General features: G+C 45.4%; 1 protein-coding gene across 1 annotated transcript in view; it reads right to left on the minus strand.

Annotated features, from left to right (window-relative positions):
• KIRREL3 (kirre like nephrin family adhesion molecule 3) overlaps positions 1 to 15,071 on the minus strand; it is a gene marked incomplete at its 5' end in the record, with an annotated part of 170,871 nt that overhangs the window by 60,492 nt on the left and 95,308 nt on the right. Inside the window, 2 exons of the mRNA XM_044437402.1 lie at positions 6,342 to 6,469; positions 7,447 to 7,595. Coding sequence (XP_044293337.1) covers positions 6,342 to 6,469; positions 7,447 to 7,595 — 277 coding nt within the window. The remainder of the gene's footprint in view (positions 1 to 6,341; positions 6,470 to 7,446; positions 7,596 to 15,071) is intronic.

A 15,071-nucleotide genomic window follows, 5' to 3' on the forward strand; every position in this document is an offset into this window, starting at 1 on the left:
AGAAGGCCAGACACTGAAGATGAAACTCAAATACTTTGGCCACCTAATGAGAAGGAAGGACTCCCTGGAGAAGAGCCTGATGCTGGGAACAATTGATGGCAAAGGAAGAAGGGGATGGCAGAGGATGAGGTGGCTGGATGTCACTGAAGCAGTCACTGAAGCAGTTGGTGTGAGCTTAAGAGCAGTCCAGGGGATGGTGGAGGACAGGAAGTCCTGGAGGAAAGTTGTCCATGGGGTCGGGATGGGTCGGACACGACTTTGCAACTAGCAAAAGGTATACACAAAAGGAGACACTCCTTCAGATATCCAGGCTCTAAACCTTTGCAATGTTTGAAACCCATCCAACAAAGATGGACTAGACAGTGCTCTGGACACTGCAGCTACAGGAACAATTTGAACTGTGGAGTTCAAGTTGTGATTAATCTGACTGACTTTATTCCTAAAGAGCCGGCCACTGAGGGTTCAAAAGGATCCATCTTGGGTCCAGAGTGTAACAGACCCTGCACCACCCAGAAAAGTTCTGCTGGATGACACTGGGAGGGTGCAATGGAGGCGGAGAAGAAGTTCTTCTTTGCCACCCTCGCTGCTACAGCATAGGCTCGGTAATGAGTTCCAGGTAGTGTTTGGTCAGATTCGGCATGGATTTTGCCCCACCTATACTCTACCTGCCTCCCTGCCTGCTACGTTATGTTAACCTTTGGGTTGAATTGAGCTCTCTGACGCATTTTGGGGGGATGTGATTGCACTGAATCATGGGCTTTGAAGTTTTTAAGCTGAATCAACAATTATTATTCCACACATATTTTCTTGGAAGGCCACGCTGTACCATGGAGTTAGAATCAATGCAAATATGGAATGTTTGTTATTAAATATTGTTTGATGTTCCGTGGGGCCGTACACTCCTATGCTGGAATATAAGTAATGTATCAATATCATGCTTCATGCTCTTCTGCATCCTAAAGCAGCATATACAAGTAAAGAGGGAGGAATTTCTCAGCTTAGTTTCCTTCATTTGCGATGTTCTCTAGTGTTAAAGCTGCTCATACTACAGTCCTATGTCAAACTTTAAGATTATGCTTAAGTCTGCAGGGAAATTCGTATTTATTTTTGTGTGAATTATTTTTTCTAAGACATACATTTTGTATATAATTATGCACATATTTTGCAAACAATTTTCCAAATAGAATGCATTTCCAGGAATATATGAATTTTTGTGTGCACTGTTCTCTTTTATATCGACTTTCATAGACAATGTTTGAGTTGCTTTGCAAAATTTGGACAAGTGTGAATTATGAAGAATAATGGAGCTTTGGTTTGCATACTTGTTCAAGAGTATGAGATTAGAAAGTTCCAAGTAACATGCATCACGCACTTGGAGAAAGTGGCATAGGCACCACCCCACTACTGCTGCCATCAGGACTGGCTAGCCCAAAACCTGCCCAAAAGACTGAGCACAAGGATCAAGCTGGGTCTGAGCCACAGTGTACGAAACAACTCTTTTGAACCCAGACTTTTCAGTGCCAAAAACCTCAGAAGGAAAACAGGTTTCTTCGCCTGCTGTCACCTGCCAATGCTTTTCTCCCTTGCTTTCTCACACTCTGGATCACCAACTATAGACTTTCACCTGAGCTCACAACCCATAAACATTCTCTCCCTCTCTCTCATTTAAAACCATCTTCCCACTGTAGTGCTAGATTCTGATCAAGACTGAGTTTTATGTTCTTGCTTTAGAGAAAGAAGGAAGGCTGGATGGAAGGAAGGAAAGTTGGTCTTGTTATGTTGGTGTGTTTGCGTATTAGCTATGTTTTCATAGCAACATGCTTTGGCGCCCATAACTGAATGAAGGGCAAAGTTATGCATGAGAAACAGCCAGCCGTTACCCAGAGTTAGTGGCTCTTTCTCACTTTGTGGCGCATTCCTTATTCTCAAGGAAGAGTTCATCATTTAAAATCCCACCATTCCCAGGATTGTACAGAAGACAGATACTGGTCCCTGCCCTGTCCCTTGAACACAGCCCTGCAGGCATTAGCCGTGCTTTTGATCAGAGGTGAACATTCCCAAGGCAGGCACTAGGCTCTCTGCCCCAAGCCCACACCTTCGCTGTGCAGTTCTCGAGAAGCCAGGATTGTTCACAGAAGAGCCCACAGTAGGGATGGTTTACAAAGTCCCCCCTGCCCCAAAGAGGTTAAGTGATGGCTTGGCCTTTGATTAACCCATATGCTTTTCAGAATGGGAATCAACTGGACTTCTGTTAGGGCAATTCTACAAAGATCCTCTTTGAGCAGCGGAAATGAAGGAAGTGCTGTGAGTACCATGGAAACCTGTCCTTTCAATTTTTATTAGGCCAGCTGCTTGACCTCTGCTTTGCCTAAAATGGTCTCTACTCTTTTAAGCAGCCGAAAAGGCTCTTCACTATCTCTGTTTGGCTAGCCCCAGCTCCATGTGCTTCTCAAGTGTGAGTTTCTCGCCTCCTGTGTTGGCTCTGGCCACCTCCTTCTTCCATCGTTGTTCTAAGGGCCAGAACAGATATTGTAGTTGCTTGGGTCTAGCAGCTGTATTTTGTTTTCATCTTGACCCTAGGGTAGGGGAAGGGCCCCTATTTCAGATTGATACCCTAGCATGGGGGATAAGGGATAAGAGAGCCAGTGTGGTGTAATGGTTAAAAGCATGGGACTGGGACTCAGAAGATCTGAGTTCTAGTCCCCACTCAGCCATGGAGCCAACTGGGTGACTTTGGGCCAGTCACAGACTCTCAGCCCAACCTACCTCACAGGGTTGTTGTTGTGGGGATAAGATGGAAGAGGAGATGTAAGCTTCCTTGAGCCCTTTGTAGGAAAAAGGCAGGATATAAATCACAATATAAATAAATAAATAAATAAATAAATAAATAAATAAGGGGGCTTTAAAGATCCTAATCAGCTCCCTGAACTTGCTCTAGAGTAAAAAATGAACGAAGGGCATAGATGCTAGGCACAGATTTAAAGTAATGTCTGGTTTGGCCCTTCACCTGACTGCACACCTATTATATAGGTATACCTTGGGGGAGGTTTGCGTGGGGGGCAACTTCCACTGTCTAAATTACTTAGCCGAGTCACAGGATAAACCTGCTCCCATACCTGAGTGTATAGCGTGTTCTTCACAGAAGCAGGGAATATGGGCAGCCGAATGGAGTGTGTGTGCTCGAGGCAAAACCAAGGTGTTTTGTACCTGTTGTGCATTGTCTGCAAACACTGAATATGGTATTAGCTGCATAATTCTGCTTCCTAATAATTCAGCATTTTAATGCCCACGTTTCTAGCACCCATAGAGATGTGTTGCGATATGCTTAAGTAAGCAACGCTTGCTGGAACTACAAAAGCAAAGTGGACTGGAAAAGATTTCCAGGAGTTGGGGATCAAACAGTAAAAGAAATCCCATTTTTGATAGGGAGAAGAAAAAATGTTACTTATGTTTATCACAGCTCATGTAGTATGCATGGCCATCGAAAGCCCTCCCACCCGTGCAAAGGACCTTTAGGTCCAGCATCCGTATTTCTTGGCTGATACACTCTGGGCAAGTCCTTGTCTCTGAATCTGTCTTGTGGACTTGTTTTGAGACTGCGGTGATGTCAGTGTGAGCCCTTCGCAGGCTGCAAATGTTGAAAATAGCATAGGCACAAAGTAGGTGTCTTTGCCTTGTAAAGTGGGACACTAACACATGCGATTTGCCATCTTGGCAACAGATTATTGGCCCTTCTAAACTTCAAATAACTATGAATGTTTGATCTGGCTGCCACGGGGATTGCCAGCTGGAAGCAAGCGTGGTGCGGATAAGAGTACAAAGTTTTTTTAAAAATTGTATGAACTAATTCATGAGCCTGCCTGAGGATCTAGACTTTGCGACTCCTCAGCATTTATTTACACAGTGTGTCCCCGGGGGCTGGAAGGTTTTCGCATCAGACGTAGTTATGTGCTACTGGCCTTCCTCTTGTGTTGCTGGGACTTCTGGCCTCACATTCTGATGACTTTAACTGACCCTGCTGCTGTTCTGCCTCTACTGAAATGTATATGGAGATGCTACTTGGATAGCAAGTCCTAGGAGGAAAGGTAGAAGGACTGAGGGCTGCAGCTCAGTGGGAAGGGGCCATAGCTCAGTGGCAGAGCCTATGCTTTGCATGCAGGAGGTCCATGGTTCAGTTCCAGCATCTCCAGGTAGGACTGGAAAAACTCCTGCCCGAAATCCTGGAATGCTTCTGCTAGTCAAGTTCAACAATACTGGCCTAGAACAAACCCTGTGAATTTGTTTCATTTAATCTGGAGAGGAGCTTAAGAGCTCCAATAAGAAGAGAAGAAGAGCTAAGTTGTATCAGACCATCGAGTTCCATCTAGTCCAGGATTCTGGTCACTCAGTGGCCAGCCAGCTCACACGATCCGGCAACCAGGATAGGAGTGCCACAGCAGCCTTCTGCCCAATTTCACCAGCATCCGATGTACACAGGCATGCTGCCTCTGATATCACAGGTAACACATAGCCAACAGGACTAATAGGCATTGATCATCTTCCCCTCCAAAACTTTTAGGATAGCTGATGTCCAGTTTCTGAAATGCTCTCCAGAATAATGGAACAACATTGTTTCTCTGCTGTTCTTGAGAGTAGAACCCAAACCAGTGGGTTCAAGTGATAATATGGGGAACTTCCTGAACATGATGGAGAACTTCCTGATGGTATGAGCTGCTTCTTTGGAAGATGTTGGACTCTTCTTGGTTGGAATTTTTAAACCAGAAACTGGATTGCCACCCATTAGGGATGCTGTAGATGAGGTTGCTGCATCCAAAAGGGGCTGAATCTCCTGAAGCATCTTCCAATTGTTCTGTGCTTTTATATTATATGGCCAACAGAGCTGAGATTTAAATCAGGAACATGATTATACATTACAGACTTCACCACTGCTCTTTCTTAGAGCCTGATTCACAACCCTGCTAGGATATTACTTATTTAGATTGAGGGACGGACAACCCACAGCCCCGGACCACATGTGTCCCTTAGACATTTTTGGCAGCCCACAGTGACATCACAGCTGCCCAATAAAAGTGGCACTTTGTTGATGAAATTTGGCAGAACAGAAGTGAAAAGAAGGGACTTTTCTTCTTGTCTGAAAACAAAGGCAGTCATTTTTGCTGAAACTCACTGGCCAAGCAGCAAACATTGAACAGTTGTAAAGACAATCTGCCTTGTTCAGTTCCATGGTCCTGGATTTCAGCAGCACAGTATGGTGGCACAGGACAGTGGTTCAGAATAACTCACCCCAGTTTAGACTAGAATACATAGCGCACCCGTCTGCCCAGACAACGCCGCTCAGGGGTGGGCAAAACGGTGCTTCTAGGCACTAAGGTTTCCCTGGACACCTTTCTTGGTGTCCACCGAGTTAACTTCACCCTTCCCCTTTGTTAAAGAACAGATTGAGTCAAGGCAAAATGGGGGCCTTCTGCTTGTGGTGTGAGTGTGTAGTGCTAGCTCCAGACACTTGGGCATTGGCCTGTCTCACTCAGACAACCTACTTCCTGACTGCCATGGTTGCCAGCTGCTCACCCTCCTTTCCTTCATCATTTCTGCCGAACAAAGAGCTGATTTGCAAGCCAGCAGTGGCTCAGCCACCACCACTCCTTCTTCTCACCACTTTTTTGCTTGCTTGCTTCCTTTCTCCAGCTGGGCCAGAGCAAGAGGTGGGTGAACAAAGATCTACTAATGTTGCTTAGGAGGAGTAGGTTGAGGGGCTCCCGGATAAGGCGCAGGTCCTTGCAAGTGCTCATCCGCCTCAGACTTTCCTCTCTCTCTCTCTCTCTCTCTCTCTCTCTCTCTCTCTCTCTCTCTCTCTCTGTGTGTGTGTGTGTGTGTGTGTGTGTGAGAGAGAGAGAGAGAGAGAGAGAGCAAGATTGATCCAGAAAGAAAAAAAGACCAGAGGACTAAATTGACCGGCAGAGCAGAGGGGAGACAAGAACACTTTATTTTCTCTGAAGTAGGCTTCTGTTTGTGCTGAAAACTATGGACTCAAAGGCACTGCTCCATGTGGCTCATCTTAGACAGTACTTCTGCCTCGGACTCAATCTTTGGGGCAGGTCATGGTTTGCTGCGATCAGCCCTGCCTCTCAAGGAAGGGCTATTGCTGCCTTCAATTGTTTCTCTGTTTGCCAGATACACCCATGGGTTCAAAAATGTTGTCTACCCTTACTTGAGTGGGTCAGTTCAGAAAGCGCATAACACAAGTTTTAAGTCCTTTCATGTTCGAAACTTGCCAGCACTCAGTCCTCAAACCTCCCTCAATGGTCCGACCAATTTCGACCGCTGTAGCCCAGCATCCTTACCACGCCTGAGCCCCGCTTCATCCAGACGATGGTCAGAGATGGGTTCCCAATCCATGCACAGTTAAATATGGCATCTGATCCAAGGTCCACGAGGAGGGACTGTGGTTCAGTCATCATGCGTGGCCCAACTGAAATAAGAGATCTGTCACAGAAATGCCCCTGTGCAGCTCAGGGCAATTGCTCAATTGACAAGAAAGGGAAGGGAAGCCAGATAATGGAGCACTGAGATCAAGGTATCAGACTTGCACTGCCTATATCCTCAACTGGAGGAAACCTGAGAATCCTGATGCCTCATCCAGAATTCTTCAGTCTAACACCCTCATTGGAAGATTCGTGTGTATATGACGGATTTCTCCAACCACCTGGTACCCTCTAAATAGCTTGGACTACACTCCCCAGGATTCGTGGCCATTGGCCATGCTGGCCGAGAGGCTGAAGTCCAAAGCCTCTGGGCAGCAGTATGTTGTAGGAAGGCTGCCAAATGAAGACCTGGGCGTAGGTTCTTCAGCTTTAAAATCGTGCATTTCTCAGCATTGTGAAAGGGCCTCAGGTTGTCAACTGTGCTACCTTTGGACACTGAAGAGGAAGACCTGGGGATCAGGAGAGCATCACCAGTCTGCACTGCTGCCTTTCTCCGGTGCTGTGCTCTGACCCGCCTCTCAATTCAGCTGGTGGAGGACTGGATAGACTTGGTGATCAGAACAGTTATCAAGTCACAGGAGGATGCCTATATCCCATGCAAAGTACTAGACCGGCACCAGCACCTTCTTTGGATTTGACCTAGCTGGATAGGATTGGACTTGCTCAAAAGGCTGACCACTAATTGTACCACAAGAGATTGGTTCATACATGGCTTTCCACCAATGCTCTAACCAATCACTCAACAATAGTTTGGTTCTCTCTAGTTCATTTTATTTGGTTTTTTAGTCTGTTCTAAGACAAGGATGAGAATGTGGGTGCAAATGTGCAATTCCCAAAGCGAACTTCAAAGGTTGCATCCCTGCCATCCAGTACATAACCGGCCCCGGGCTACAGAGGGACCAGTCGAAGGCATCAAGTCTGTTGGCCAGTGCTCCTGAAGGTTTCACAGCTGAGCCATACTTACAGTAGACGTCTACGGTCCTGCTGATGTTGGTACTACCCAAGGCATTGGTCACCTCACAGGATACTGGCTCGAAAAAATAGGTGTAGTCAACAATGGTCTCATAGGAGTCTCCTGAAGCTTCTTTGATAATGTGTCCCTTCTTGGCCCACCTGCAAGGGCAAAAATAAAGCGAGCGACATGTCTGTGTAAAACAGGTACAGCATAGAAATGTGTCTTTGCTTTTATGCTATAAGCATGGTAAAAGGCAGGAGAGGAAAATTCTACCACTGCAAAACTCAGTGAAGCACCCAGGGAAAAATGTCACAACATTGCATCCATGTAAAATGCTACCATACCAAAGCTCCTTTAGCAACATTCTTCAAGCAACATTTATTTTTGGTGGCTTGTATAGACATTGAAAAAGCTGCCGGGTCAGCCAGCATTGATTTGCTTCACACCATAGGTCAGCACAAAACTGCTGGATCAGCATGGTGAGTTACTGCACACAAACGTCTTGCCTTTTATTTTGTTTCGGACAAGAATATTCCACCTTCCCTCCATCATGATGCTCAAAATGTCAAATATGGGGCTCCTGCGCAAGGTGCACAGCTCATGTGCCTTCTGATTATGGCTGGAGATCCTGCTATATGAGGTGGCCTTCCCTGAAAAGATATTTTGGGAGGCCCTCATGGAGCAGCGTGTACTTATGGATTGGCATACTCCATCTGCAATTTTCCTCTTACCTCTAACTATGTGGCTAAATAAGAGTAAGTGAATGCGTCTCAGTGGACAGAGCATGGCACTCACAGCAGGGAAGTGTGGGTTCAAGACCTCACTGCCAGCCAGTCATAAAATGCCCTGGGTGACTTTTGGACAGTAGTTTTTTCTCAGCTCCATTTGGTCATTCTGAGAATAATTAGGGATTACCCCATGTAAGTGTGGAAAATGCCAGCCAAACTCAAACCGAAAATGGATTTATCGCAGCAGAACAATGTAGAAGTAAGATTCTGAAAGAGCCCACCTTTTCTTGTACAAACATTTTAGCATTGTTTCATCTATTGTGAAATTCTGAAGGTGGAGGAGGAGGAAGAGGAGGAGAGCTTAACTAAATAGAATGGACTGAAAGAGACTTCTTTGAAAATATAAAGGTGTCTTTTATTATATGTCGAAAGATGTGATGGGATCCAGGACATGCACACACGACCAAGCCACCTTCTTTCCCACCCCACTTGGTCAACACCTCTGATATTCCTCCACTGGGGACATTTTGCCATTTGCTCAGCTGCAGATGGCTGAATCTGCAGACAGTATGGAAATGGAATGTGTCAGCAGCAGAAGATGTTGCTAAACTATCTCCTGGGGTTGAGACCATCTGTAATGCGGATTCCAACTAAGCCATCCTAGGAAGTTCATCCATCTCTGCTAACTAAACAAGGCCTTCTTTAATTGACTCATTCTTAATCAAGTTATATAACCTGTTGTTCCTGGCAATGTAGCAGGCAGCCTCCAACTGTTAGCTGCTATCTTCAAAGTATATGTGTGTGTGTCTGCGTGTAGGCTTTTGACATTTAAAAACACAATTCCTGAAATAAACTTGGAGAGGCTGTAGCTCAGCAGTAACACCCAAGATCACATGTTGACGATATCAAGTTCAATTGCCAGGATTGCTTGTTATGAAGAAGTCAGGTAATAATAATGGGCAACAGCCCTGGCTGAGACCTTTTCTTTTTCTGGAACAACATTTTCCTCAGACTTTTGTTATGATTACTGAAATTACATTTTTGTTTAAAAAATGTAGAAGCAAAATGACCAGAGCAATTCTTAACACATGCCAACAGCTAGCTGGTAAAACTGTATGTTTCTATTCTGTAAAAGTTTTCTTTACGTTTGCCGGTTGTTAACGTAGGGACTCAGACGATCTGGGTTCTAGTCCCCGCTCAGCCACGGAGCCAACTGGGTGACTTTGGGCCAGTCACAGACTCTCAGCCCAACCTACCCCACAGGGTTGTTGTTGTGGGGATATGATGGAGGAGGAGGTGTAAGCTGCCTTGAGCCCTTTGTAGGAAAAAGGCAGGATATAAATCGAAAAATAAATAAAAAATAAATGAGTGAAAAAAAGGAAACTTGACGCATTTTGACTCTCAGAATACCTTTTGGAACATTTATATAGACATAACAGGAGGTATATTGAAACTGGAAAACCAAACTGATACCTGCTTGTAGTTAGATGAAAAATTGCCCTCTATTTAAAAGAACTGTCTTCTCAGATTCCTTTATGTCAGCCTTCTGCTCTAGATGTTTTAGACGATTACTCCCTTGATTCCTGACCACTGCCCACAGTGGCTGGGGTTAATAGGAGCTGTAATCCAAAACTTCTGAAGGAGAAAACTGACCTGTGTCAGGAAGTTGCAGTTCTACAAAAGCTGCTCAGGCTTGAGACTGGGTAATGTATAGATGGGGCAAGCCAGGAACAACACTGTGGTCTGCCCTGGCTGAGGCGATTTTAGCCAGGACAGGGGTCCCCTGAGGCCTTGGTGATGAACGCTGGCATGCTTTGGCTCCACAGCCTCAACTGGGTTACTGTGCAAGGGTTCGGGGCCAAACCAGCATCCTGCAACTTGCATCAAAAGGAGAGGAGCTTTTGCGCCTGCTCTGGCTGAGAGTTTGAATAAAGCCTGCCTCCCCCTTCTGCTGCCTTGAGGCTCTAGACATTTATTTTGGGGAAGGAGGTGTAAGAGCCAAAGTGGTGTAACCACTGGAGAGGTAGAATCGGGTGCAGGAGATCTGGGTTCTAGTACCCATGTTGGGCCAGTCACTGACTCTCACCCCAACCTACGTCATCTTATTGTTCTAGCTCTCCAGGAGGAAGAGTAGGATCATCTACACCTTTGACTTCTTGGAAGAAAAGCAAGATATAAAAATAAGAAATAAATCCATAATAAATAAGGAAGTAGCACCCTGTAGACATAAGTCCCTGTCAGGAAAAGTTTCCACCACTGCCACCGCTTTCTCCTGCTTTAAAATTACTGGGACTCCAGTACTGGACGCCCTCCCTGATAGAATGCACACAGCACCCCTGCAAGCGGATCCCAGGTGGATCATGGCTGACCCCAACACAAGTATACATCTGTTCGGTCTGCCAAGTGAGGAACAAACAGAAGCGATGCTGCCACTCACAATGTTCCACAGAAATGCTGAGCTGCCAGGCTTGTAAAAACAAGAAGGCCCTCAGGCCAGGCCCCAAGTGCCTGGAAAAAATCCAGCCCAAGGCATGCCAGTTCAGGTATTCAGACTGTCAGCATCAAAACACAATTCAATTCCTCTGGCTTCTCCCCTCCCCCTCCCCTCCCTATTTTAATCAAAGGGAACTTTATCCCTTTAAGGCAGTTGAAATAGCATTATATTGGAAAACCAAGCTGGCATTTCAAACATTGCAATGCGAAAATTGTCTTGGAGGACAAGCTGTCAACTCAGCACTTGAATTAAACTGCTGTTTACCAAACAATAAGCAAATGTGACCTAACGGGCCACCATCTGGCATCTTGCCACACACCAGGGATGTTCAGGCCAGTGGAAGGGAGATCCTGGCAGAGTGCAAGAGATTAGATGAAAAGAGCTGGGAGAGAGAAAACACAACGACAGCCTCCAAACCACAGCCAACATCTAGGTCCCTAAGTATTCACTGCTGAGGTTAATGGTGGGTAAAATCAGTCAATATCTGGTCCATATCGGTTTTACACGTATGCAACCGTCCTATGCCATTTCCATGCCAGTCCGGATTGTCGTCTTCTTGCATAACAATTCATTTTGGTGTGCAGCTTTCTTAACATACATTCTACGTGCAATTTCCCTCCAGCTTTCTCTAAGGTACTCATTTGTCCACGTAGCTTTTGTGTTGAGAACTGCATTTGGAGAAGAGCACAATCAGAAGGATAATTCATTTGTGGATCAGCCAGGAAGCAAGAATGAGGATGGTTCATATGGAAATGCAGATGGGATCAAATACCCCTCAATTTCTCCCCCATCTCTAATCAGGGTTAAACTCTCTTTCATTCCAGGGTGGCCTTTGTCATTCTGAACAAAGGTTTTAATTATGCCGTTTCCCTGGTATCCAAACTATTATGCATTAAAGCATCCTTCCTACTTCTCTTTTGGGCAGGAACAGAAATCGTCAACATTGTCATCAAACAGCAGCTTGTAAAGGTACAAATAAGCAGCGGCATCAGTATAGTCTACTGGTCATAATCAGACATGCAAATATCCAGCACAGAATAAGACAGTGCAGAACAAATTGTTTCTTATCACATGAGTAAGTTTCTAGATGGGGGAAGACATCTCCTTCCTGATTTGTTCCACCTCAGAACATGCTCAGCATCACTGTTGCTTTGAATAATGCAGCTTGACCACTTACTCTTGCCAAAAGCAATCATATGCAAGTAAAGTTTCATGCTTTATGAGATGCACCGGCATTGTCTGCAGCAATCCAGAAGCACAAGCTACAGGCTTGAGGTTTCAAAACAGCCACGTTTATGCACTGGAGTGATCCAACTGTGGCTCCCAGGCATGTTTAGAAAGGTGATTTGATAACTCACACCTGTCATTCACATCCCACTTGCCTGCTGTGGGAAATGTGGGCACAGCAGTGATAGCCTAGTAACAGAACACATGCTTTGTACTAGAGATGGTGTTAGGGACAGCCCATCATGGCTGGTGCCCCGAATCTTTCCCTTGGAGCCCCAGATGCCTGGGAAGCAATCTGTAGCAGCACCTTGCTCTTCAGGGCACTTGCTGAAGTAAAAGTGCAGGGGCTCTGGTGATCTCTCGAGCATCTGATCCCCAAATTTTCATAGATTTTCACCCACGCGCTTCACTTCTTGTTGCCAACCCTTGCTCATGTTTTCTGAAATCAAATATTCTTCCCCCTTGCCTTGTTCTACAAATAGGGGTATTCTTAGGGGACAAGAACACACACGGATACAGACTTTAGAACAGAGGTAAATTAGCACATGCAGTTTTATGCTCGTTCTTTGTCCTTATGGGCCTGAGCCCAGGATCTTTTCAGTTCTTAGCCTGGTCCCTGGCTGGTATGCACCCTTGATCCAGTCTCTGGCTCCTCCAATCTGAAGCAACAGATAGAAGTTGACGTGAAAGGATCTTTCTGCCTGAGACCATGAAGAGATGCTGCCATTCAGAGTAGACAACACTGGGTCCAATGGACAGATAGTCCAACCTGGCGGGCAGCTTCTCGAGTCTTATCTAAATCACAATTAAAGAGACAAAGACATAGGATGTTTGTAATGAAAAAGGGGCATCTGGCAGAGCGACACATTGGTATCAGATACCAGAGCATATTTATCCATGAAAGTTAGTCTATACAGCCCATGAGAAGGCAATCTGGTGCTTCCAAGGTGCCTTTGACTACAACGTCCATTGGCCCAAGCTAGCTTGGCCAAAGGCTAGGGACTATGGGAGCTGACATTCAAAACCCTGTCAGCGCACGTATTTCTTACGACCGTTCCCAGCCCCACGGGGAGTGTCGAACTGTGTGCACACCAGTTCTGTTCATAGGCACGCAGAGCCCAAGAACTTGTGCAGATCACAAGCAGCAATAGCTGCTATGGTTTCGCTCCCACTCTACAGCTTCAGGCATGCTTCTGGCCACATGGAAGGTGCTTGAAGGACACCTAGGCTGGTGGTGGAAGCAGGTGTCAGTCAGACAAGACGTGCTTCAGGGGTTTGCTTAACAGTCCTGAACCGAACGGGGGAGTTTGAGCAGCAGGGCTTCACATGCCGACTGATGACACGAGCTTTTCAAAAGAGATATATTAACAGTACAGATGTGAGCTCAATTTGTATGCATTTATCTCGTTTCTCCACTCATTTATCTTCACGCCTCCAACAGATGCTGACTAGCCATTTCAGTTTTCCCCCCTGCTGGGTGATTGGGGTGTATTTGGAAGTAAATCAACTCTCTCCACCCCCATCCCCTGCTTCTTCCTTTAATAATTAATTCAGAGATTTAACTTTTATTTTCAGCCTTGCATTTCACATCCTTATAAGAGGGGCCAGCTTTGCGCACAGGCGGCCAACATGTCCATCTTTTCCAGAACACATCAGAGAAAGAGCATTGCACCTGGCATGCAGAACCTCCAGCCCTTGGGTTCCTCAGATGAACATGTTTCTAATACCGGCTCCAATCTCTTTCAGCCAAAGACCAATCATGTGGCAGTTTCCTGGATTTTGTGCTGTTCTCCTCCTACTCTGAAAGGCTGAATTACCTCTCCTAGAGCTTAATGACTGGAAGTAAGAGCTTTAAACTACCATATGACGGGGACTTTATTTTTAAATATTCTTGCCACTTTTGCCTTTGTCCACCACTGGAATGTAAGCCCTCCAGGCTCTTCTCCAAAATAGAATCTGACCCTCAAGCTAAAAGAGGCTCAAAACTCTCACCAGTTTCCCCTGCAGTGAGGAGATCTGGAGAAAAAGCTAGGCAAGGGTTGCTTTTCCTTTGGGGGGGAAATCTTTGGAGACTTATGGATTTTTGTAACATTTGGTTTATTTTCAGATATATAAATAGAGCTTAGGTGGCGAGCAACAGCAAAGGGCTGCTAGTACAGTAGCAAACCCACAGCAGACATTCAGAAAAAACCACATATGGTGCTTTATATCTTTCATCCCAAACTCTCAACCTCTTTTCCTCCATCTTTTCCTTTTCCCATCTTCTCCTCTTGAAGCAAAACACCTTTCTTTTTTTATATGAAATTTTTATTATTTTTCTCTACAAATCGAACACTAAAACAACAATTACTCAAGACATCGGACATACTGGGTTGACATCTCATTCTTTTTTACAATCAATAACCATATTCAATTTTACGCATAGTCCCGTTTCTCCGACCAATAATAAAAAGAGTTCCAAGTTTGATAGAAATATGTATCTTCCCTCTCCTTCAAAGACAAGGTCAATCTGTCCATCTCCGTGCAACCCAAAATCTTTTTTAAAATCAACTCTTCAGTAAGTGGCTCTTCGCTTTTCCAGCATTGGGCAAATGCTGGAGCAAAACACCTTTCACAGACTAGTGTTGCAGTGAAGCTCCATGGAATCCTTTCCTCTTCAGTTTGCAGGCTTCTCCTTGTGTTCAGTCCTGTCTTAAAAGTGAGCCAAGCTGAGAGGACGCCTGTGAATGCTTATGGTACAAAGGCTGTGCAACCAGCAGCCTTATCCTGCATCACAAATGAATGCCTCAAGTCACATGTGTGGAAGAGGGAGGCTTCTTACACAGTGGTCTTCCAGGGCTTGATTCATCACATCACATGAATGCACAGTGTGCTTGCCAGGAAGCCAGGCTCATGGTTGTGAGAAAGTGGGCTGGAGTCTCAGGATCTGAGTCCAGGGAATCTGATAGATTACCACCCCCAAAACAGATTCCTCATACATCCTTAACAGAGACCAGTGTTTGGAAGTACTGCCCTATGAGGAGAGACTGAGAAAACTGGGCATGTTCAGCTTTGAAAAGAGAAGACTGAGGGGAGATATGATATCCCTCTATAAGTACCTCAAAGGCTGCCACAAAGAGGAAGGTCAAGATCTCTTCTTGCTACTGCCAGAGTGTAGGACACAGAATAATCAATTCAAGTTGTGA

Source organism: Varanus komodoensis, unplaced genomic scaffold (assembly GCF_004798865.1).
Source record: "Varanus komodoensis strain SLA01 unplaced genomic scaffold, ASM479886v1 scaffold30, whole genome shotgun sequence".
Lineage (NCBI taxonomy): Eukaryota > Metazoa > Chordata > Lepidosauria > Squamata > Varanidae > Varanus > Varanus komodoensis.